The sequence below is a fragment of the Zootoca vivipara genome, chromosome 13, assembly GCF_965207765.1.
Source record: "Zootoca vivipara chromosome 13, rZooViv2.hap1.1, whole genome shotgun sequence".
NCBI classification, from domain to species: Eukaryota; Metazoa; Chordata; class Lepidosauria; order Squamata; family Lacertidae; genus Zootoca; species Zootoca vivipara.
This window is the reverse complement of record NC_142596.1, coordinates 41,210,561-41,232,584: the sequence shown is the minus strand read 5'-3', so window position 1 is coordinate 41,232,584 and position 22,024 is coordinate 41,210,561. Positions and strand designations below refer to the sequence as shown.

At 43.2% G+C, this 22,024-nt stretch overlaps 1 protein-coding gene across 2 annotated transcripts; it reads left to right on the top strand.

Moving 5' to 3' along the window:
* Positions 1 to 125: 125 nt before the first annotated feature.
* GET4 (guided entry of tail-anchored proteins factor 4) lies at positions 126 to 19,180 on the top strand. 2 transcript variants are annotated; one of them, XM_088657067.1, is made up of 10 exons: positions 2,351 to 2,481; positions 3,849 to 3,994; positions 8,402 to 8,480; positions 9,487 to 9,568; positions 10,654 to 10,803; positions 14,916 to 15,054; positions 15,862 to 16,002; positions 16,100 to 16,175; positions 17,368 to 17,440; positions 17,831 to 19,180. In XM_088657067.1, exons 2-10 carry the CDS (start codon positions 3,978 to 3,980, stop codon positions 17,917 to 17,919), a joined length of 846 nt encoding a protein of 281 aa, XP_088513193.1. In that variant the 5' UTR covers positions 2,351 to 2,481; positions 3,849 to 3,977; the 3' UTR covers positions 17,920 to 19,180. The 2 variants fall into 2 exon arrangements, with proteins under 2 accessions (XP_034987433.1, XP_088513193.1); XM_035131542.3 differs by lacking the exons at positions 2,351 to 2,481; positions 3,849 to 3,994 and adding an exon at positions 126 to 281.
* The last annotated feature ends 2,844 nt before the right edge of the window (positions 19,181 to 22,024 follow it).

The following is a 22,024-nucleotide window of genomic DNA, read 5'->3' as shown; positions in this document are numbered from 1 at the left end:
CCTCCCCATTGTTGATTAGGCGGAGCCGACGGAAGCCGGGAAGGCCTCTTCCACCGCCGCTGCGCATGCGCCGCGTTGCGTGAGGCAACTCCGGCCGTCTTGTGTGGCGTTTCTCCCCGCCCCGCAGTCATGGCGGCGGAGCAAGAGGCCTTGAAGGGCGGCAGCGCCGTCAGCGGCCGGAACCGGGGCGGCGTACAACGCGTCGAGGGCAAACTCCGCGCCAGCGTGGAGAAAGGGGACTATTACGAGGCACACCAGATGTACCGGACGCTGTTCTTCAGGTACGCCGGGTCGCCGCTCGCGCTTCGTTTCACACATAGCCCCCCTCCCCCCCTCTCGTGCGCGCCACCGTGAATATATTTCTCGCTTCGCCCCGCCTCTTTCCAGACGCTTCTAATTGCGCACCAGTAGTCCTCCGCGCACACGCCCCCGCCCTTTCCCCAATACGATTGGCTGAGCCTCTTGCCTTTCTCGCTCGGCCGAAGCTTTATTGGTCGAGAAAAGGGGCGGGGTTCGCGGGAGGGAGGAGGGGGCTCTCAGTGTGTCTCCCCATCTATGCGAAACTCCGGATCAGAAGAGAGATGGAGGGAGAGTAAGGGGGGCACAGTTAATGAGTGAGGCATTTAGAGTTGTCTGTATGTGTATACGTACCGGTACCGGTAGGTAGATGAATGGATACTGCTATATATACACACACAAACCCCGCATATATACATGCTTACAAAACAAATGTTAAAGCTTGCCATATACAGACACACACACCATAGAAACACAGAATTGTAGAGTTGGAAGGGATCCCCAGGGTCCATCTAGTCCAACCCCCTGCAATGCAGGAATCACAGCTAAAGCATCCATGACAGATGGCCATCCAACCTCTGCTTAAAAGCCTCCAAGGAAGGAAAGCCCACAATCTCCCAAGAGAGAACGTTCCACTATTGAACTGCTCCCAGTGTCTCATACACGCAAGCACAGACACACAAAACAAATATACATACTTACGAAACAGAGATGTAAAAGACCTAAAGCAAACAGCTTTGTTATCCGCCCTCCGCTGCCCTGATGCGATGTGGTTTGCGTCAGAGCAGCTGAAAAGGGCAAGAACCAGCTCATGTTGCTTTATGAGTTTTAATATACAATATGTGTTAAATTACTGCAATGGAAATATGGCTGTAGGGATTTAATTGCAGACTTCCAAGATTGGCTGAGCCGGTGCAAACTGGTCAGAAGTGCTGTTCAATGCATTTAAAATTGCCCTGTGTAATATATTCAGTGAGAGATTGATTAATAGGTTTATTGTGCCAATGCTTTCATGTGTAAGTTGGTGCCCACTTTGTCAGATGTATGGTTATCCTTAGTTGGCAGATATATTTTGGCGTGCGTTGGGGAGTGAGGTGGCAAGGACAGTGAACAATGGGTTGAGAAGACCATGGAATGCAAGAGTTATACATTGTGTGACATTTCTTTTCAAAGCTGAAATGTAAGTGCAGTAAGCATTTGCAGTACCAGTAACTGGAAATAGCAGTCTTTCTAGCATTTTCTTCTGTTGTAGCAGAGTGATGTAGCTACGGTATTTCTCTTTACTCTTGCTTAGTACAACACTCACTGTCAGCCCGTGATTTTAATTAGCAGTAGGTTATTAAGGAACTATTGCTGCTTCATGCATCACTTAATGAGTAGAATCTATTCTGCAGAATTTTGGGACTGCCACCAACTTGGGTAGCTTTGACAAGGCTTAAACAAATTCATAGGAAGTAGTTGCTCTCAGTCACTAATCTTGACTGCTAAATAGAGCTTCCATTTTTCAGAAGCAGTGGACCACTGAGAACTATGTAGGGAGAGCACAAAGTGTGCTGCTCACACACTGCTGAACTAGATAGACTTCTTTGATCTAGCAAGGCATTGGTTATTTTTTGCAACCACCGTTTTTATCCAGCAAGTGGATAGGCATCTTAGTGATATTTGAGAAGGGAAAAGCTATGTTTATTTTAAGATTCAGAAATGCCTTGTTTCAAAAGCTATTGTAGGCTGGATCTTGCTTCATCAGATGTATCTGACCAAACAGGCTGCAGCTTGTCAAAATCCATGACACAATGTAACTGTTAGTCTAGGAACCTTCAAAGTATATGTATTTCATCATCATCATCATTTAATTGTTCACTCCTTTTCATAGTTAAAACCATAGTCAAGGCGGCTTACCAACATGAAAAGATTTTAAAAATTACAAATATAACAAAATAAACCACAACAAATAAATAAAATACATCAAAAAATACACAACCGTAATTGAAGACTTTCCACATAAATCATAAGACCTAAGAAGAAAGATACAAAATATTTTTATCAATAACAGTAATGAAAACCACTACACAATACCGCAACCCAAGAATCTGTTCAGCAACCTCAGCTTTGGTAGCTGCGGTCAGTCAGGACCCCAACCTCCCAGACCAGGTGGAAAAGACTAGCAATGCAGGGTGCAGGGAGGTAAGTCACTTTGAAATAAATGGTATTGGTTTTTCATGACACTTGGTTCTCATTATAAGCATGATTCTAGGTTTTTTTCTGTTCAGTTGAATTACTTACCTCTGCACCTTTAGAACTTGGAGCATATGGCAACGTATTTAAATAAAGCCAGCAAGTTAAGATGCACAGTTAAAATAAGGTATTCTGTACAAGAGAAATCTTTTTACCTGTACAGAAAGTCTTGAAACAAATTCATTGTAGTGTGTATGACAAGATAGCTAAAGTGTTAATGAGTAAGTATAATATTTTGATTAGTTTGATTAGTTATCTTTAACGTGCAACCAGTATCCCAGTCAACATGAAGTACTGGGATAATGGAGAAGAAATTTGGGATTATAAGCAGATGCATTTAAGGTCAGGGTGTAAAACAGGTTAAGGTGGAAGAATTTAGATCCAAGTTACATTACTTCAGACAAGAGGTGTAGGTTAGAAGAAACCTTGTTCTTGATCAGGAGTGGGAGAAAGGATTAAATTTGTGACCATAGTGGAAATTGTTATTGCTGCCTAGAGTCTTGCAGCTAGAAGAGGGAAAATATTTGAATGTGTGAGCTGAGTCAAGCACTGTCACAGATCAAATATTTCCCCAGAGGTCTGGTTGTAATTGCAATAGTTTGAGGCAATGGTATATGAATTGATGGGTAGAAAAATGGCAAAGGTCTCATTGACTCAAGCTAACTGAGTTGGCATTTTGTACTTTCAAGTTGGAGTTGATAATTGTACCTCAGTTTCCCCCTTTACCTTCCTCTTCTCTCATTTCCTTACCCATTTGATACAAATCCTTCTATAGATCAGAGAAACTGAAGTATTTTAATATAAGGCATAGCTTGCGTTGGGAAAATATTTCTATGACCCTTGGAAATATATTCAAGGCATATTGGGAGCATGGGCTTTTATGCTTCCATTACAATCACAAATCACCAGCTATTGCAGAAATTATCTTACTTGACTGCAAAAAGCCAGTTGTGAGCATTATCAGTGGGAGTTGTATAGTCCAGAACATAGCTGCCAAGTTTTCACTTTTCTCGCGAGGAAGCCTATTCAGCATAAGGGAAAATCCCTGTAAAAAAGGGATAACTTGGCAGCTATGGTCCAGAATGTCTGGCACCCCACGTTGTTTATCCCTGAGTTAAATCCTCACAAACAACCCATGAGAGGTTTGGTTGGGAGAGTAGCTGGCCCAAGGCTGCCTAGTAAACATCATGGTTGAACAAGGGTTTGTACCTTGTAGAACCTTAAATATTAACTAATTTATTATGGCGTAAGTTTTTACTTCTCTCAGGTTAGGGTTGATAATTGCACATCTCAGCTTTTCTCTTTTTCTTCCTCAGGCCCATTTCTCTTACCCTGCCAATGCAAAGCTTATTGCAGATTTGAGAAATTGGGACACTTGATCCAGTCGTTTCTGAAACATAGATCCATGCTGCAGTACATTAAGTCAACTGAACCGATCATTTGAAATGGATAATAAAATGAGGTTGGATTCCTTAAGGTTGAGATATCATTTGTCACTGAGAGCAGCTTATGGAAATATGGGAATATATAACAGTATTTTTTTTTAAAAAAAAGGAAAACTGAAGCCTGGGTGTAAAGAGATTTTCACCAAACAAGTTGCAATAACATTTAAAGTTGTTTGTTAGCTGCTTTATAAAAAAAGTACTGTATCAAAGTGATTTAATGAGATAAAAGAATTTTAAAAAGTCAATTAAAAGTCAAAAATATTGAAACCAATGTACAATACAACATTCCTAAAATGTTCATCCCACAGTAGAATGAGGACAAGTCCTACCCCTCCCCACATGCACAAGATGACACCACACTAGAGACTAGCTTAACAACTAAAGGCCTGAGTAAAGCATACCTGCCAAGTTCCTGCCTGAAAAATAAGGGCTCGGACCGAAAGTAGCACTGCCACCATTTTGGAACTGGGCGGAGCATGCTCAGAAGCGACTTTTGATGCTGCTCTGCCCAGTTCCAAAATGGCCGTCGCACCAGAAGTCGCGCTGCAGCCATTTTGGAACTGGGCAGAGCAGCATCAAAAGTCGCTTCTGAGCATGCTCCGCCCAGTTCCAAAATGGCCGCCGCGCCAGAATAAACCGGGAAAAAACAAAAAAAACCTGTTTTTTTGGCTGGGAGCAGCTGGGAAAACGCGGGTTTCCCGGGGAATACGGGAGACTTGACAGCTATGGAATAAAGGTTTTCTCTGATGAAGACTATAGGGGTCAGGGTTAGTTCATGTGGGGAAAGGTGGTCCTTGTGGTATTGGGGTACTCGGCCACTTATGGCACTTTGAATTGAGCATGGAAATTAATTGGTAGCTAGTGCATTTGGCCAGTTTCTGTGTTGAATTCTGCATTACCTGTAGTTTCCAAACTGTATTCAAAGGTAGCCTAACTGCCTTCGTGTAATCTAACCAAAGCATAGACAACTGATGCTAGATCAACTGATTTTCTGATCAAGATTGAGAAACACACACAAAAATTTATTTGGCACAAAAGTCTTTTTATTTGGATCAAGGCATTTGAATGAGCTTGTTAAAAGTACTTAGTTCACTTTTAAATTCCATTTATAGACGAGCAGTACAAGAAACCTTTCAAATGTCCATTGTGAACTGGCCTGAAGTGGCTAGTCTTAGGATGCTTTAGATGCCATTGAGTTCACAGTTTGAATTCTGTTGAAAGCCAGTAGTGGGGGGGGGGAGGCTCAAGAGTGCTTGAAAGATCACAAAAGAAGCTCATGTCCCAGATGTTGTATCTTTTTAAGTTGTCCAAACCCTAGTGAAAGCTACTGCAGAGGAAATGGCAATTGTACATATTGTAAAGACGTCATAGAATCACCTGTGAACTGTTAAGAGCTTGAATTAATCTTGTTTTTTGTTTTCTGTACCTCCTCACCCCTATCACTGCATATTTGCCTAAGATGTTGGATTTGTTAGATTACAAACATCTGAACGTTGGATTTCAAGGATGTCCTTGAGTTTGTGCTGAAGATAAAATGATGTAAAGTAGATTTCACTGTGACAAGTTTGGAAATATGTTGATGTGGTAGTTGTGATGATTTGGGCAGTACCTGCTCTCTTTGTACCACTGTGATCTGGGGTGTTTTCAGGTGCTGCATAGCAAACTTGTGGATGGTATCTTCTCCAAACTGCATGGCTGCAAAGTTAATTACAGTTCTGCTGTATTATTTATAAATCCGTAAAACCTGAGAGGTGCAGGCTTTTCCTTCTATAGTTCATCCATTTGTTTTATGTTGTGTCATTTCTGTAAAGATAACTGATGAAACAAAAAGTCTGGGAGCTATTAATTGGAGCATAAGATCAGCTTGATGTTCTTAGTTATGCTTACAGGTAGGTGGCCGTGTTGGTCTGAGTCGAAGCAAAAAATAAAAAAATTCCTTCAGTAGCACCTTAAAGACCAACTAAGTTTATATGTTTAGTTATGCTGATATTCTAGAGCAGTGGAAAATAATGGTCTGGACTCCTAGTAAAACAGTCAAGGTTATGATTAAGCCATGATCAGAGCTGTGATACTGGGCACTGCACAAATTCAGTGCCAAGAAAAATGGAATTTGGTGACCTATGCAAAGTAAGCATATTAAGCAAATCTGTTTCATTTTTTGCATAATGCTGTTGGATAATTATGGAAAGGATCAAGGAGCCTTTTTCTGTTTTTTGTGTGTGATTTCATTAAGTATTGCCCATTTCCTGGCCTATTTTCACATATAGCTGTACCATTTAGAAACCTATTTTTTTTAAAAAGAAAAAAGAAAGAAAATTTTATGTACTCAGGAGAACTGTATCTGATTAGGACTGAACCAAAACAAGAGTAGGACTGCAAATCAATTTACCCCTTGCAAATTGTATCCCCAATCTTGGCAATAAATCGGGGGGGGGGGCTGCAAAACAGAGTAAATATCACCCTCTCTTATTTGTCTTCGTGGTGTCAGCATTGGCTATATGGTGCCCTGATGTTATGATTCTGACTGCATGTTCCTTAATTGGCTAGTTCAGAGATCAGCAGGAAGAACGTCACAACCCCAGGATATTTTGGAGAATGTTTGGGGCTGTCAAAACTCACCTTTTTTGCATTGAAAATACCCATAAATTTTTTGTCTACCCCCTTATCAAACTATGTGCTTCATCTGGGAAACTGCCCTTTTGTATGGTAGCTTCATTGTGTTCTTGTGCTTGGAAGCAGTTGTTTCATATAGAGCTATGCTTGTTTGGTTTCTCACAGATACTTTGAAAAAGTGACCATGAATCCTAAAGTTCCCATGAGCAAAAAAACAACAAAAACCCTTTTCTATACCTCTACCTTATTCTAGGATGTAGAAAGGGGCAAAATCACTTTGAATGTGGGCAGTTGAGAAGCTCTTTGAAATGGGGACTCTCATATAATCAGCAAAGCAGAATGGTGTGGTGGAAGAAGGTGGTGGCTTTTGGAAGGAAACTGTCTGTTTGTAGGCATTAGGTAACAATTTTGGACACTCTATACAGCTGGGGTGAATCTTTGCACTGAATGAAAAGGTTCTGAAATAAGGTACTTCCTAGAATGTATGGAATAGCTTGAGCTAATATGGTATATGATTTTGATCTTTGAAGGCGGGAGCATTGGTACTGAACCTAGGGTGCAGCAATTTTGAAGATAGATAGATGTGTGCACTGTAAGCACCTGCAGTCTGCATGCTTCAGCTGCTCTGTGTGGTGCTAATCATTTGCTATTTCCATCCCACCCGTGATGCAGGCGTTAGTGAGCATAGGATCTGTTTGGTCATGCAGCCCATACGACAAGGGCTACTACACTGAACGTGTGCCCCCCCAAAAGTGTCTGCATTTTGAGGTTGCCTGCTATGCCGTCTTCCTGAGATTCTGGTTTGGCATGCAAATATTAAACCCACGTTGCCATCTGGTCACACTTTTACTGCCTGTCCAAATTTACTGGGGCTGTCAATTTCAGCTGCTGTTAACTGCTGCTTTGCCATATGCCACACCCTGCTTGGGGATTTTAGATGGGGAAAGCAGCAGCCTGAAGGACCCCTTCATTGTAAATGCAGCGCACATAACACTGGTGTCTAGAAATCAGCAGGCGCTTGGCAAATTCAGGAAAGCTGGAACCAGTGGCAGGGTGTGGCGGGTTTTGAAAGTGCAAGGGAAAGGCTACAGGGGACTGCGGGGCTCACTCGGTCAGGATTAGAGATAGCCGCCTCTATCCTGCTGCAGAGATTGACCTCCAGAAGAAGAGACCAGGTTCCATTTCCTCAGAGGCTAATATTGACAAGCCATGACTAGAGGGGGCTTCCTGCACTGTGGAGAGAAAATAAATGAGATATTTCTTTTTAAGGCTTGGTGCTGCTGCCAAAGACAGCTCAGTGGGAAAATAGTTCTTAAATAATGCTGTCTTATTCATGTGGTGAATCTTCATTTACACACTAGGTGTTGTTTGGCTTTTTGTTTTGATTTTCGCAGTCTTCTCTCTGTCAGTTTTCTTGTCTTCTCAGCTGGTGGGCAGGAGGAGCCTCTCTCCTCGCCAGGAATATATGGATTCGCAATGGGATGCCAAGAACACTGTGCAGCAGTCTGGTTTTTTGGAGGGTAGAGTAGGGTGGGAGTTTGCTTTCTTCTTTGAGACCAAGGAATGCTCATATGCATACTTTCTCTCATTAGGTGGGTACATGTGTAAATTGCCCCCCTAAGATTGAGAGGCAATTCAAAATATTTTTCTCATGAGCACCTTCCTCGAGTTTTTGTTTGTTCCTGCAGTCTGCGGCATCTCATGATTTAAAAGATAAAATCCATTCAGTACAAAGCATTTTCAAACATATGCTAGCTTGCCTCTTTCTGCTGTATTCTGAATACCTTTCACTCTTTTCCCCCCATGTGCAGGTACATGTCACAAGGCAAGCATGTGGAAGCTAGAGAACTCATGTATTCGGGGGCCCTCTTGTTCTTCAGTCACAATCAAGTAAGACCCATTCAAAATTGTGTAAATGTAATAAATATTGAGCACTGAAAGATAGCGGAGGGAATGCCCTGATAAATGCTGGGTTGTGGCCAACTGCAGCAGTTTTAAGGCAGCCTAACAATCTGCTACTTATGCACTTACCTGGGGCATAGGCAGTTACTCTGGGAAAACACTGGGGTGGCAAATGCATTATTGCCCAAACAAGGTAAGTATTTAAATATATAGCACAGGGCAACTCTGGAACAGCTGCTCAGATTGTCCCTCTTTCCTTTCTTCTCCCCACCCCACCCCACCCCCCAAAAATATTTGAAGGCTGGAAGAGAGTATCTTATACAACAGTGTGCACAGCCTCAACTCTTCCGTTTCTCCTATTGCCTTAGAGAGAAACCTTTAGAAAAGGTTTAGAAAAATGGGGAGCTGTCTGGCTTCATGGTTGCATTGTTGAATGAGTGGTTGTTGTTGTTTGGTCGTCTACTCTCCGTGACCCCATGAACCAGAGCATGCCTTGGAAATTCACTTTCTTCACAAACCTTTTCTTGGCAAAATTCTGGAGTGGATTGCCAGTTCCTTCTCCAGGTGGATTACATTTAGTCTAAACTCTTGGCTATGACCTGTCTATCTTGGGTGGCCCTACACAGCATAGCTCATAGCTTCTTGGAGTTATTCAAACCCCTTCGCCACGACAAGGCAGTGATCCATGAAGGGGTGAATGAGTGGTAGTGGCAGCCTAAGTAAGACATAAGCCCACCCTAAATAATTGATTCTTAGAATATTGCAAAAGCTCTCTACAAATAGAATATAAAGATTGCAGCCTTCACCAGCATATTTGTGCTGGTTTGAATAAAACCATTCAGAAGCCTCAGGGAAATATAGTCCAAGCAACATTAATGACACAATCCAAGTGGGGGGGTTTTATATACAATTTGTGACACATACACACCACCCTCTTAATGTTGATGGTTTACTTGAATCTATTCAGTATTGTTTCTTCTGTATTATCTTCTAGCAAAACAGCGCTGCTGATTTGTCCATGCTAGTTCTAGAGACGCTAGAGAAATCAGATGCAAAAGTTACAGATGAGCTATTAGGTAAGAGCTTCTTTGGTTTTTGTTTCATACCTGTAGTTGTGCAACTTTGATTCCTTTTTTTTATTTTGGTCCTATGTCACCCTGAGTTGGGAGAACTTAAGAATTGTCTTGCTGGACCAGAACAGTTCTGATCTAGTCCATCACTCTGTTTCCATCAGTGGCCAGCCAGGTTGCTCTGACAGCTTACAAACAGTGTGTGAAGGTGATAGCTATCCTTTGCTTTTTGTTATTCTGCCTTACTAACCTGAGAGATGCTGCTTCTGAACACCAACATGAGCTACCATGGCCTCTGCTAGACCCATCATTGACTGATGCCAGGTTACTGGAAAATAAACTATTATAATGAACTGGCCATGGTTCTGAGTAAACTAGAGTTGTTTGTAGGTGGAGCGTGATCTTTGGCACTATCCTCTCCCCAACACAGGCACAACCTGTAATGTCTGCACAATAATTGACCTCTCTGCCGTTTTGATGGACAGCCACTTCTCCAGTCTGCTTGGCGATGCGCTCACTGCTTGCGGGTCGACCTTTTTGCCCTTTACTTATCAGACTGCCTGATTCGGTAAGCATGCAGTTGATATAGCTCTTCACACAAGCTGCCCGTCTGGAAATCCTTTGGAGAGTCTTTTCCAAGTTGACCACTGATCCAGGGGTTTGTGGACAGAATGAAGGCCCGGAGAGAAAGAGTTTTGTAGCTTGCCAACCTGGCAGCTTACCTGGTGTCCTGCAACCCAACTCCATCTTCAGGCTTTGGTCCTTGACAGCATCCTCTGATGGAAGATAGTCTTCTCTTCACCTGCCTGAAATTATGGTAGCTTCAGAACATCTGTGTTAAGCCATTCAACAAGGGAACTTGCCCCCTGACATGCCATCACGTATTAGGAAAGGGTGTGGCTCCTTGCACTGCAGCGGAGAGGTCAATTAGGTGTTCCTTGCTGACTTCTATCTAAAGAAACTCACGCTTTAAAGACATTTTAACTGAGTATATTCTGATAATTTTATGCCACTTTTGTGTTTAAACAAAAAGGATGCAGTTGCGGTTAAAAAATGTTCTGCTAAGTGCTGCTTGTTGTGGTTGCTTCTAGAGAACCTGGCCAAAGTGTTCAGCCTGATGGATCCAAATTCGCCTGAAAGAGTGGCCTTTGTTTCCAGGGCGCTGAAATGGTCTAGTGGCGGATCAGGAAAACTTGGACATCCAAAATTACACCAGTTGCTAGCCATCACGCTGTGGAAAGGTAGGAACAGTTAATGTGAGTGGCCATTAAGTTGGTTGGCTGCTTGCTCTTCAAAAGATCCATCAACTGGCTTTGTTTGCATGTAATGTTCTATACCATGAATATGCTGAACCCAGTCAGTTTATTCCTCCCTGCTCATGCCAGGAAGAAACAAACCATGATCCATGGCTTAGCCATACAAGCTCAGGGTAATCATTTGTTTTGCTCCCAACACACCACATTCTGTAGTGGGCGGAACAGACCACAATCCCTGGTTTGGACATAATGTCAAACCAGGGGTTGTGATTTGCTTCCACTGTGCTCTAATGAAACAAACAGTCAAGAAAGGCAAGTTCATGAACTGTGATTTACTGTGACTAGTGTACCAGGCCACTGTGGCCTAGATCTAAGAAGAGTTCTATGCCCCAAAGGGGGGCTTTGAAGAGCAGCTCCCATACTGCGCTTCCAATCACTGAAACTAAGAGGGATCTCCAAAGTGATCTAGGATATGGAATTGAGGGTGGGTCTGTATGTCCCAACCGGCACATACAAACTAGTGGGCATACATCTTTTAAATGTCTTGTTTTACTCTGCTCAGCCATGAAGAAGCCTATCAGACTGGAATGAAAGATCTTGGCTTGTAAAATACTAAACCTGGTCTGGCACGATTGCTTGAGATTATGGCAACTTGGATTAGTGTGCGTTCAGTGTCTGCTTTATTTTTAAATCTGGGATGAACACAACAGAGATAAATTAGGAACTTGGCAGCATGTCTCTAGATTTTTTTAGGCCTCCGATCCCTCATATACATACAGTATTGACACCTGCTCAATAGACTTCTTTTAACATGAATGTATTTCAGCATTTTACTACATTGTAATATGTTATAAAATATCGTGTATATTCTTTAAAAGTGTTCAACGTTAGGAACGTAGGAGGCTGCCTTATATACCAAGTCAGACCATTGGTCCAGCTAGCTCAGTATTGTCTACACTGACTAGCAGCAGTTGTCCTAGATTTCAGGCAGGGGACATTCCCAGCCCTCCCTTAAGCTGCCAGGGATTGACCCTGAGACGTTCTGCATACAAAGCAGGTGTCCTTTCATTGAGCTGCAGCCCTTCACCAAAGTTTGTTCATATTCTATGCTTCTGTCTCCACCCTCCACACAAATTCAAGCTGCATTTCAAGGAAATACATTTTTAAAAAATTACTTGGTTCCGCAGTTTGTCTCTAGCATACTTTTATCAGCCACTGCTGTCACAGATTTTGACCTGTTGGAAATATGGAGGGAGTGGGGAGAAGGGGGCAGGTGGGTAGAGTGGAGCATGTAGAGGGAGGGAGGATAAGAGATCTTGCTTATTTCCAACCTCTGGTAACCCTCCGCAATCACTCTCAAGCTCTCTCAAGCATTCGTAAGGACTAGAAACTTTAAAAACAAAGTAGAACATTATGCCAATTAAATGAAAATGCGTTTTGTGAAAGATTACAGAGCTGTGTGGCACCACTTAACTTCGTGGTTTGCTTTAGATAAAGCTACCAGGCTGGAAGCACAAAGATTTTCCACACCTATTAAACACCTTTCTGCTGGACTAGAGAAGATCTGGCTCAAATCCAATCTAATCCTTGCTTTAGCACTCTATTTAAAATTTCCTATACTTATAAAAATAGACCAAGACCTGGCTTATCACCTTACACTGCAGTTTATTGTAATGAGAAACTGACAGATAAACAAGTATTAGGGAATTTTAAAATATGAGAGGACTATGGTTTAATTTGAGATTGCAAGTATGTTGAAAAAATGTGTTAACACAGAGTTGCTGATACTGACAACTCTCGCCTCCCATTATTTTCAGTCTCTACAGATAAGTTAGGTAGTGACCTCCATAAGTGCTAAGCATAACTTATTGAGTGACTGCACTAACAATCAAAGACACTATAGGTCAGCTATGTAAAATCTCAGCAAATTTAGATACTGTTAGTCATCCCTTCCTAGGTAGATGGGAAGGTGAGGTTAATGACAATATTCCACATACAGCATGGAAAGGGAAATAAAATCCATTTTTCACACTCCGTTTGAATCTTAATTTTTTTTCTTTATAAATTATTCTTGAGGAGATATTTAACTTCATGAAAACTAAGCAGAATATACAGAAACACAACAGATAAATGTTGTAGATGTAACTGGTATCATGCCAATTTTTAAACTATATTTTGGGCTTGCCCTCAAATTAGAAATTTGGTTCTGATAATAAGTGAAATGGAAAATAGCACTGGTTATGAGATGTCTGTTGAACTCTTAATCATTCTTCTTGGCCAGTGGTGGCCAAACTTGGCCCTCCAGCTGTTTTGGGACTCCAGTTACCATCATCCTTGCCCACTGGTCCTGTTAGCTAGGGACGATGGGAGTTGTAGTCCAAAACAGCTGGAGGGCCAAGTTTGGTCACCACTGCTCTAGGCTACCTGAAAGACATAATAGTTATACATTTACTGACAGTGGCCAAATTGTCAAATAGTTGTAGATCGAGAAAGGTCAACCCAACATCCCTTGAAAAATGCCTTTTAAGAATCTGGGATGTAGCCTATCATATATTTAATATGATGTGGGCAAAGTTTAAAGCTTGTTTTGATTGTAACCTTATTTGCAATTCGGAGGGGACGTTCAAACATAGCAGCTCTGAATTAGTTTTACTGATGGTCAATCTGGCTATTTTAACAAATGCTTCAGTTTCCCTGATGACCTCCAACAGGTTTGTCTCTGGATCCACGACCATCAGGACAATGTCATCAACAACAAAAAATAGTGGAAATCTGCATCTATTTCTTAAGATACCTTTTATTTTAGTATTGTTCTGAATGTGCAAGGAATTAACTTAACACTGCATTATTGTCTTCAATCAATATACTTTATTCGACCGATAGTCAGAAACAAAAAAACAAAAAACATTTATCAGTACAAAGATAAACATATAAAACTGAAGGCATCAGAGGGATACATAAATGGGGTATGACCGCGCTACTAAACCTCCTACAGATAACCCACATCAAGACATTCAATTATACGTTTCCGACACTTGAGCGCCAGGAAGAGGAATTTAGCCACTGAGAAGGTTATTTTCCCAGTGGGCTTGTTTAGCAAATATGTTGCCTGCCATTCTCTTGGTCGGGAACTAAACTGAGATAAATACGGGTCTATATTGCCTTAAATCATTATAAAAGGGACAACTCAGTAGAATGTGTTCTGTGGATTCTACCTCACCCAAGGCACAATGGCACATTCTCTGACAGTATGGGACTCCTCCAAATCTTCCCCTCAAAACCTCCGAATCAAGGACATTCAGTCTAGCCGCAGTAATTAGTCTGCGGTATTCCACGTAGTGGATATCCACCAGGTAACGGGCTGGTGCAGACCGATATACCTGCTCCCCTAAAAACATCCCAGATTTCATGCGGGCTATGTCCTCCTGTCTGGCGATATCCCCCAATCTCTTGAGTGATCATCGCTTTAGCGCGGCTGTATGTCATGGACTCAATAGAAAGGGAGGACAGACCGCACTTTTGCACTTCCTCTACCACTTCTCTTTCCCATGGAGATTTAAAATTATCCCTCAGAATCAGGGGGGCCAAACCCATCGGTCTGAAACATAGTTTGAGCCATAGCCATAATTTCGCTTTCAGGGCCACATACATAAAGGCTTGGCAACCGGTCTCCAATCTCATGATCGCACCCGCAACAGAAGGGGGGATCCTGAGAATGGCCCTGAGGAATTGTGATTGGATAGATTCCAATCTTACAAAGTCCCTACGCGAACCCAAGGCAATGCCCACCAGAAGTAGTGGGAGAACTTTCATTTTAAAGAGTCGGATTGTCTTATCAATGTCTTGCAACATTTTAAAAATATGGAATATTTTGCATCAGAATATTGAATTAAAAGAATAATAAACCTCACTCATATCTTGGGATTCCAACCTTCATGTTGCATGCTATAATTACTTTCTTTATTAGCTGGTTCAAATCTTGCAATATTCTCGAAAAGTAAAATGGCTTCCACCTTGCCAATATAAACTGTATACATATATCACACACACAGAGAGATACACAGCAGACTGATTTTCTTTTTAAACTTCTTTTCCAGAGCAAAACTATTGTGAATCTCGGTATCACTTCTTGCACTCCACAGACGGTGAAGGATGTGCAAACATGTTGGTAGAATATTCCTCATCCAGGGGTTATCGCAGTGAAGTGGACATGTTTGTCGCTCAGGCAGTGTTGCAGTACGTGTTTTGATCTTAATTTGTTTACACGCTTGCGTGGTTGTTCAGATAACTTGTTTTAGCCAAAAGGGAAGGAGGGGTTTGTTGTTGGTTTTCTTTTGTTTTGTATATGGCATTCTCGTTTTGTCTTTTTTTATGTTGTAAACCGCCCTGTGATCTTTAGATGAAGGGCAGGATACAAATGTGAGACATTAAATAAATAAAGGAGCAGAAAGGTATACAAGCTCTGTCCCACGGACTAATCTTGGCCCGCCAAGGGGTCCAAATTGGCTCACAAAGCCATTTCCCCAGAAATACACCCTCTTGTCCCATCAGCTGACATCACTGGGTGACACCCACAGGTGTGCAAGGTTCGATCCTGCTTGCTGCTGCTCCAACAACACATTCCCCAGCAGGGACAGAGAGCAGGACTGTGAACCCTGTGCTCATGGGCAAACCCGTGAGGTAGGTCAGTTTTATTACCCCCTGCATTTCTCGAGAGAATAGTGAGAATGTAGCAGAGGTGGGCTTTAAACCACAAGCACCCAGGCTTGTCCTCCAAGCAACAGCGTTCTACCATCCAACGCAAGGCTCTGCTCTCGACCTTAATTTCCCTTCTCTGATACGTTAATAGCGGTGACGCCAGAGGTTACTGTGAGGGCGACCTGGTTAATATGCAGATTTTCAGGTATTCTCTGTGAGCACAAAACAATAAAGAGTTAAGCTCATTGAGGTCTTCTTGTCCTAGCACTGATATTGTACATAGCTCTTCTCTAAACCTTTTGACGGTTTTCGTAACTTCAAAAATTCTGTTTCCTTTTTTTCCAGATTCCTGTGCTTGAAGAACAAAAGCAGTGCATTAGTGGTTTTTACGACTTATACACAGAAGCATCCTTCCATAGAAAGGGGACCTCCCTTTGTACAGCCATTGCTCAATTTCATTTGGTTTCTGCTGCTGGCAGTTGATGGGTATGGTTTTGTTTTATTCGCAAAGCACAATGCTGTCTTTTTTTTTTTTTTTTTGCCCTAGTGCCTGGTTTTACATTCTCTGTTGCTTCTCTTTTAGAGGAAAACTAACGGTATTTACAGTATTGTGTGAACAGTATCAACCTTCATTGAAGAGGGATCCTATGTATAATGAAGTAAGTTAACTTTTAAATTGGTGGAATTTAATTCCTTTACGGTCATCTTTTTTAAATTTTCATTTTGCTTTTGTGCTTTTCAGTCCCATATGTGTGCTTCCCCCCAGAGCCCTTCACAACACAATAAAGCAGCAACAGTACAATTAAATTGGATTCAGAAACAACTTAACTTAGTTTTAAAAAGAAAAACAGCCGCATCATAGACTCTGGGAATCAGACAGCATAAAAGCACTTCTAAATAAAACCATGTTATTAACCTCATTTTCTGAACTGCCCTGAGATTTACAGATGAAGGGTGGTATACAAATTTTATAAATCATCATCTTTCTGACGGCTTCAAGGCAAGGTGCTAAACAGTTCTCCCAAGGGAAGCAGTTTCAGGGCCTAGGCCCCACCACTGAAAATGCCCTGTTCTCCATATTTGCTGAGCGCATTGCTCAAAGCATCCTTGCCCAGCTTTGGATTCCCAGTTAGCATCCAGCAAATGTGGTTAGCATGTACACTGCCTTGAGATGGATTGTTATAGGCAGTATATAAGTACTTGTTCTAAATAAACCCATTAGCCCCAGCCAGCATGGCCAGTAGGCAACATCTGTAGGGCCACATGTAGTTTTTATGATGGTGATGATGATTGTTATTTAGAGAGGCTACCTTAAAGGATAGCATGCAGATCAACCTTGCTTGCAGTGTCCTATAAAGCAGGGTTACAAAGGGGTTTGTGTGTGTGTAGAGGGGGTGATACATTCAGGAGGGGGTGATACTTACATGGCACTTTCAAGTGTTCAAAGCACCTCACGTATCAGTAATACCTACTGTAAAGTAGGCTGATATCAGTGGCAGACTTTCGGCTTTCAGATTTCAGTGGCGCCCTTTGTGATACCAAAGCTCAGTGCCTACCGCCCCCTGCCTTCTATTCCAAGTCATTGTTGTGGCGCCCATTGCGGGCGATCAGTTGTGCTCCCCTAAATCTGCAGATGTCAAAGAAATAAACAACTATCTGACTTTTAGAAGACATCTGAAGGCAGCCCTGTTTAGGGAAGTTTTTAATTTTTGATCTTTTATCGCATTTTTAATATTCTGTTGGGAGCCACTCAGAGTGGCTGGGGAAACCCAGCCAGATGGGCGGGGTATAAATAATAAATTGTTGTTATTGTTATTATTGTTACTAATATTCCCTTTTGTGCTTTTTTAGTATCTAGACAGAATAGGACAGCTCTTCTTTGGTGTCCCACCCAAACAAACATCATCCTATGGAGGACTATTAGGTGAGTTTAACACCATAGATAAACAAGATAATCTAAATGAAAAGAGACTGCTGGATGCTTGTCACTCATTGTCATTTGAAGTACAGTAGTTTACAGGACTTAGGGCTTGTGTGAACTGACACCAGTTTTCCTAATTACAGTCTGCATTATGGTAGAAAAATAGCACCGTGCCCCTCAGTCTAGAAAGCTACCTGTCAGCTAATCCAGTGTTTCCTGCTGCATGTTTGACACAACACTAGTGTCTCATCACCAGGTTACTCAACCCTGGCAGACAACCCAGTGACAGCTGTCATTTCAGCATATCTCTCAAACAGAATGTGGGAACTTGCCCTTCTACTCGAAAATGGCCACTTCTTGATACTTTCCTCTTTTCCTGTACTTCCATCCTAGGCAATCTTTTAAACAGCCTGATGGTAGCTGGGGAGGAGGATGACACAGAAGATGGACAGGAAGACAGCAGCCCCATTGAACTGGATTGAGACCTTCCAGAGCAGCTTGGAATCTGACCATGTGCTCACTGGGGGATAAAAGAAAGAAAAGACACTTTGAGAACGAGTCCTGCAGTCGTTTCTCAACAGGTCAAAGGGCTCCTCTGTTCTGTTTAAAAGAAGGTTGCTGAGATGTTCATAATGTTTTGGTCTATATTATTTATGTAAAAATGCAATGGGGTAGCCAAGAGAGCTGATTTGGTGTGCTCATTAGTGGACTTCTGATAACGCTGGCTGGTGATGGACTGAGATATAGCCTTCTCTGTGATTCCATGAGCAGTATTCCCTCTTTTCACAGTCACACTAAATAAAGCTGAAACACACATTTGTTGCTTTACATTTTTTTAAAAACTACACTTTTGTTTCAGTAAACTAATAAATTAAGCGCTTAACTGTCACCAAGGGACCCCGTGAAATACAGAGTTGTAATTGCTGTATCGGATGATGGGTAGACCCGGTGCCAAAAGCATTTCGAGATGAGCCAAAGAAATCAAAACCCCAAGCAGAAATGCCAAATTAATTTCCATTGTAGAAAAAATGATATGATTTGGAAACCCAGGGTGATTTTGAATATAGCATGTGGGCTGTGAACTGACCAAATCATCTTTAAGGTCTTGCTCCCCTCTAACATATGTAATTTAATGCGAGTGGATCACTTGAATACCGAAGGCTTAATCAAAGTAGACCCTCTCTGAGTCCAGTTAACACTGTATGTATATGTACTGTGGCTGAAATACTTTTCCTTCCCCGAGAGACAGCTCTCCCCCCCCCCCCCCCGCACCCATTCAGTGACCTTGCTGCAACCCTGCCAAAACACTACATTTTGGCAGACGAAACAGAGCATGCAAATATTTGAAACAGGGTGATCCTTGGAGAAGGGGAAGCTGCAGACCTCTTGATTCTTTCTTGTTCAATATTTATTTTTATGGGATGATTTATTGATTCATTTTAACACTTTATGTAAAAAAAAGAAAAGAACAAAATTACAAGTAACTGCAAACCACATGTTAGGCTTAATATAATTCTACATCTTGTCTCCATTAATGCACAACACCAGGTGTTAGCGGTATGATTAAAAGATGAAATGGGGGAAACACTTTATTTTTTCACATTTAAAATTTTAAAAAGGCTTAGATTAATACAGTGATCATGCATGAGGGGGAATAATACATTTTTATTTACTGTAAAAATAAAAATAAAAGGATGAATTTGTGTTAATTGTTGAGTATTAAATAAATACTTTATACTGGGATCTCTACTGCTCTTGGCTTTTGAACATGCTTGTGGATCGGCTGTTTTATAGGTCTCTGATGAGAGCCTTGAGCAATGATTTTGCAGGGTTTGCAGTTTCTGCAGTAGGCAAACTGCTTCTTCTGGCTTGAGAAGTGCAGCTGCTCCAATCCTGGGTAGTCAGATACTTTCAGGTCCTTTCATTCAGTCCATCTAGAGCAGGGGTGTCAAACTCAAATTCATCGGGGGCCGCATCAGCAGTTTGGTCACCCTCAAAGGGCCGGTTGTGTCTGTAGGACTATGTGTCCACTCTTTATTACCATAAATTATTGTCACTGCATTCAATTATTACTGTTTTTTGTAATAATGTAAGCTCATTCCCGCCCCCACGCGGATCACATTCCTGCGTCGTGGCGCGTGTGTGGGAGGGGATGTAAACGAGGGAAATTTGAACAAAAGGTGGGGATCAACGGCTTCCGGGGGGGGGGGGCTCAACTAAACCTTCGGCAGGAAGGAGAAAGCCACTGCTGGGATTAAAAACCTGCAGATGGAAAGAGGGCTTCCCTCTCCCGCCCTGCGCACACCCAAACCCCGCTAGGCAGGATGCCACACGCTGCAACCCACCCCATGCTTTGGAGAGGGGCAGGAACATGCGGTGCAGCGCCAACTCCCTGCTTTGCTTTTGCATCCTCCCTCCTCAGCGCCAGAGTCCCTTCCCCTCGCGCTGAGGGAGGGCAGCGGATTTCCCGAGGAGGAAGGCGGCGGCAGCCCCAGCGGACGTGCATCTTCGCCTCAGAGCTGCTCTTCCCCCCCACCCGCGCTGTTGTCGTCTTCGCCGCCGCCTCTCCCTACCGGGACTGCAGGCAGAGGAGGCTTGAAAACCTCCCCCCCCCCCAAAAAAAATTCCCCTCCCACCTACTCAAACCGCGAGGCGACGCCATCTGGAGCCCTACATCACGAGGGGCTGAGAGGAGGCGGCAGAGCAGGAAGAGCAGGAACCCGTGCCGCCGGAACTGAGAAGCCAAAGGGCGGCTCGGGGTGGGGGGCAGAGCAAAAGCCAGGCACCCTCCCGAGTGTCTATGAGGAGAAAACGGGGGAAGAGGGAAGAGAAACCCGGCTCCATCAAGAGAGCGACTGTTGCGCTTCGCCTACTTCCCCCTCAGGCTCACTCCGCGTCCCTTTCGCCCGCTCGCTCGCCCACCTCCCGGATGCAGCCGAGGAGAGGAAGGGAAGCGGCGGGCGGCGGCTCCCCAGTGCCGCCTCACTCGCTCTCGGAGACAACAGCAAAGCCCGCCAAAAAAAAATCCAGCGCTGCTCCGTCCCGGCACCAACTTTGCCGGCGGCGCCTGTAGGGCTTTCCTACCTCCTCGGCGGGCTTCCTCCTCCTCCTCCTGCATCTCACTTCCCCGTCTGGCCGCTGTGCCACTGCCTCCCTCAGCCTCATTCGAAATTGAAATTCCCTGGCCAAGGCCGTCAGCGCGGCTCCAGTGCCACGGCCTCCGCCTGCAGCCCCGCCCCCGGTTTTGACCCTCGGCCAATCGCAGGCTCCAGAACTACTGTCAGCGGCTACTGTCGTCGTCGGCTACGCGGGCCACATGACGAGGTCTGGCGGGCCGGATTAGGCCCCCGGGCCTTGTTTTTTGACACCCGTGATCTAGAGGGTGTTTGCTTTTCATGCCTTCTGCATCTGCATCTTCCATCTTTCTTGCAGGTTTGTTATCTTTTGTAATCCTTTTTGGTATGCCACACGCCCTTTGTTTCATGGCATTATAAAACAAAACGAGTTTTCATACTTCACATCCCTTCTTTCCACAAAAATTAGCTCCTGTTCATTGCAAAAGTGCTTTTCCAGTCCCTGGAGGCGAATTCCCAGAATACTATATTTGTTGCTGTTGTTGTGCTTTGCACAGGCTATTCTGAGCCTGCTCTAGGTAAGAACTAGTGAGATGTGGAAAGTTGACAGCATCTATTACCCATCTGCAAATAGCTTTCACTGCAAACAAGGTGTATTGAGGAAGATTGCCTGCTCAGGCAGCACATAATATGAATTCTCAGGCAGGCAGCTTTGATATTGTTCCATGTAGAAAAGCAGAATCACGCCTAAAATTAAGAGTTGTCTAAATGAAACCTTGAACCAGACCTCCCCAGCCCAGTGCCTTCCAACTGATGTGGGACAACTCCCATTGGCCATGCTGGCTTCCCCTGATGGGAGGAATTCTGGTCCAACAACCTTTGGAGCGCACCACCTTGGGAGAGGCACACAATGCCGTATGTTGCTACTTCTATATAGCAAAACCATGCTGCAGATTATATGTGACAAGCTGCCTCCGCTGGCTTTGAATCTTTTCCTTTGACAGCATTTATTGTAAAAGCGGGGATGGGGGTGGGGAAGTATTTTGCAGCTGGCGTCGTGAAGGTTGCAGTTTTCATGCTTTCTAGAGAACCTGTTTTCTTGCCTCTTCTGTGGAGCCCTCACAAAGTTTGCCATTTGGAGACACATTTTATGGCACACACTCTGTTCATATGAAGCACAGGTCAGGCCACTTGAAGACCACTGTTGGCCCTATTCAAGCCTGAACATAAACCAAGTTCTTCAGCTATGATTGACCTTCGGAGAGGTAAGAGAGCAGACCCTACTTCCATTGATTTGGCTAGAGGCAGCTGCCTCCTTAGACTATGTCCTTCGTGGCTGTTTTAACTTGTTCATTAAGGTAACGGGAAATTTTTTGGTTCTTTCATTGACTTGTTTTCCTCTTCCCTTCCCATCCCTTTTTTCCTTATGTGCCATTTCTCTTATATTGTAATCCTAAGGGTGGGCCTTTATAATTTTTTTAAAAAATCTAGGTGTAATAGAAATAATAATAAT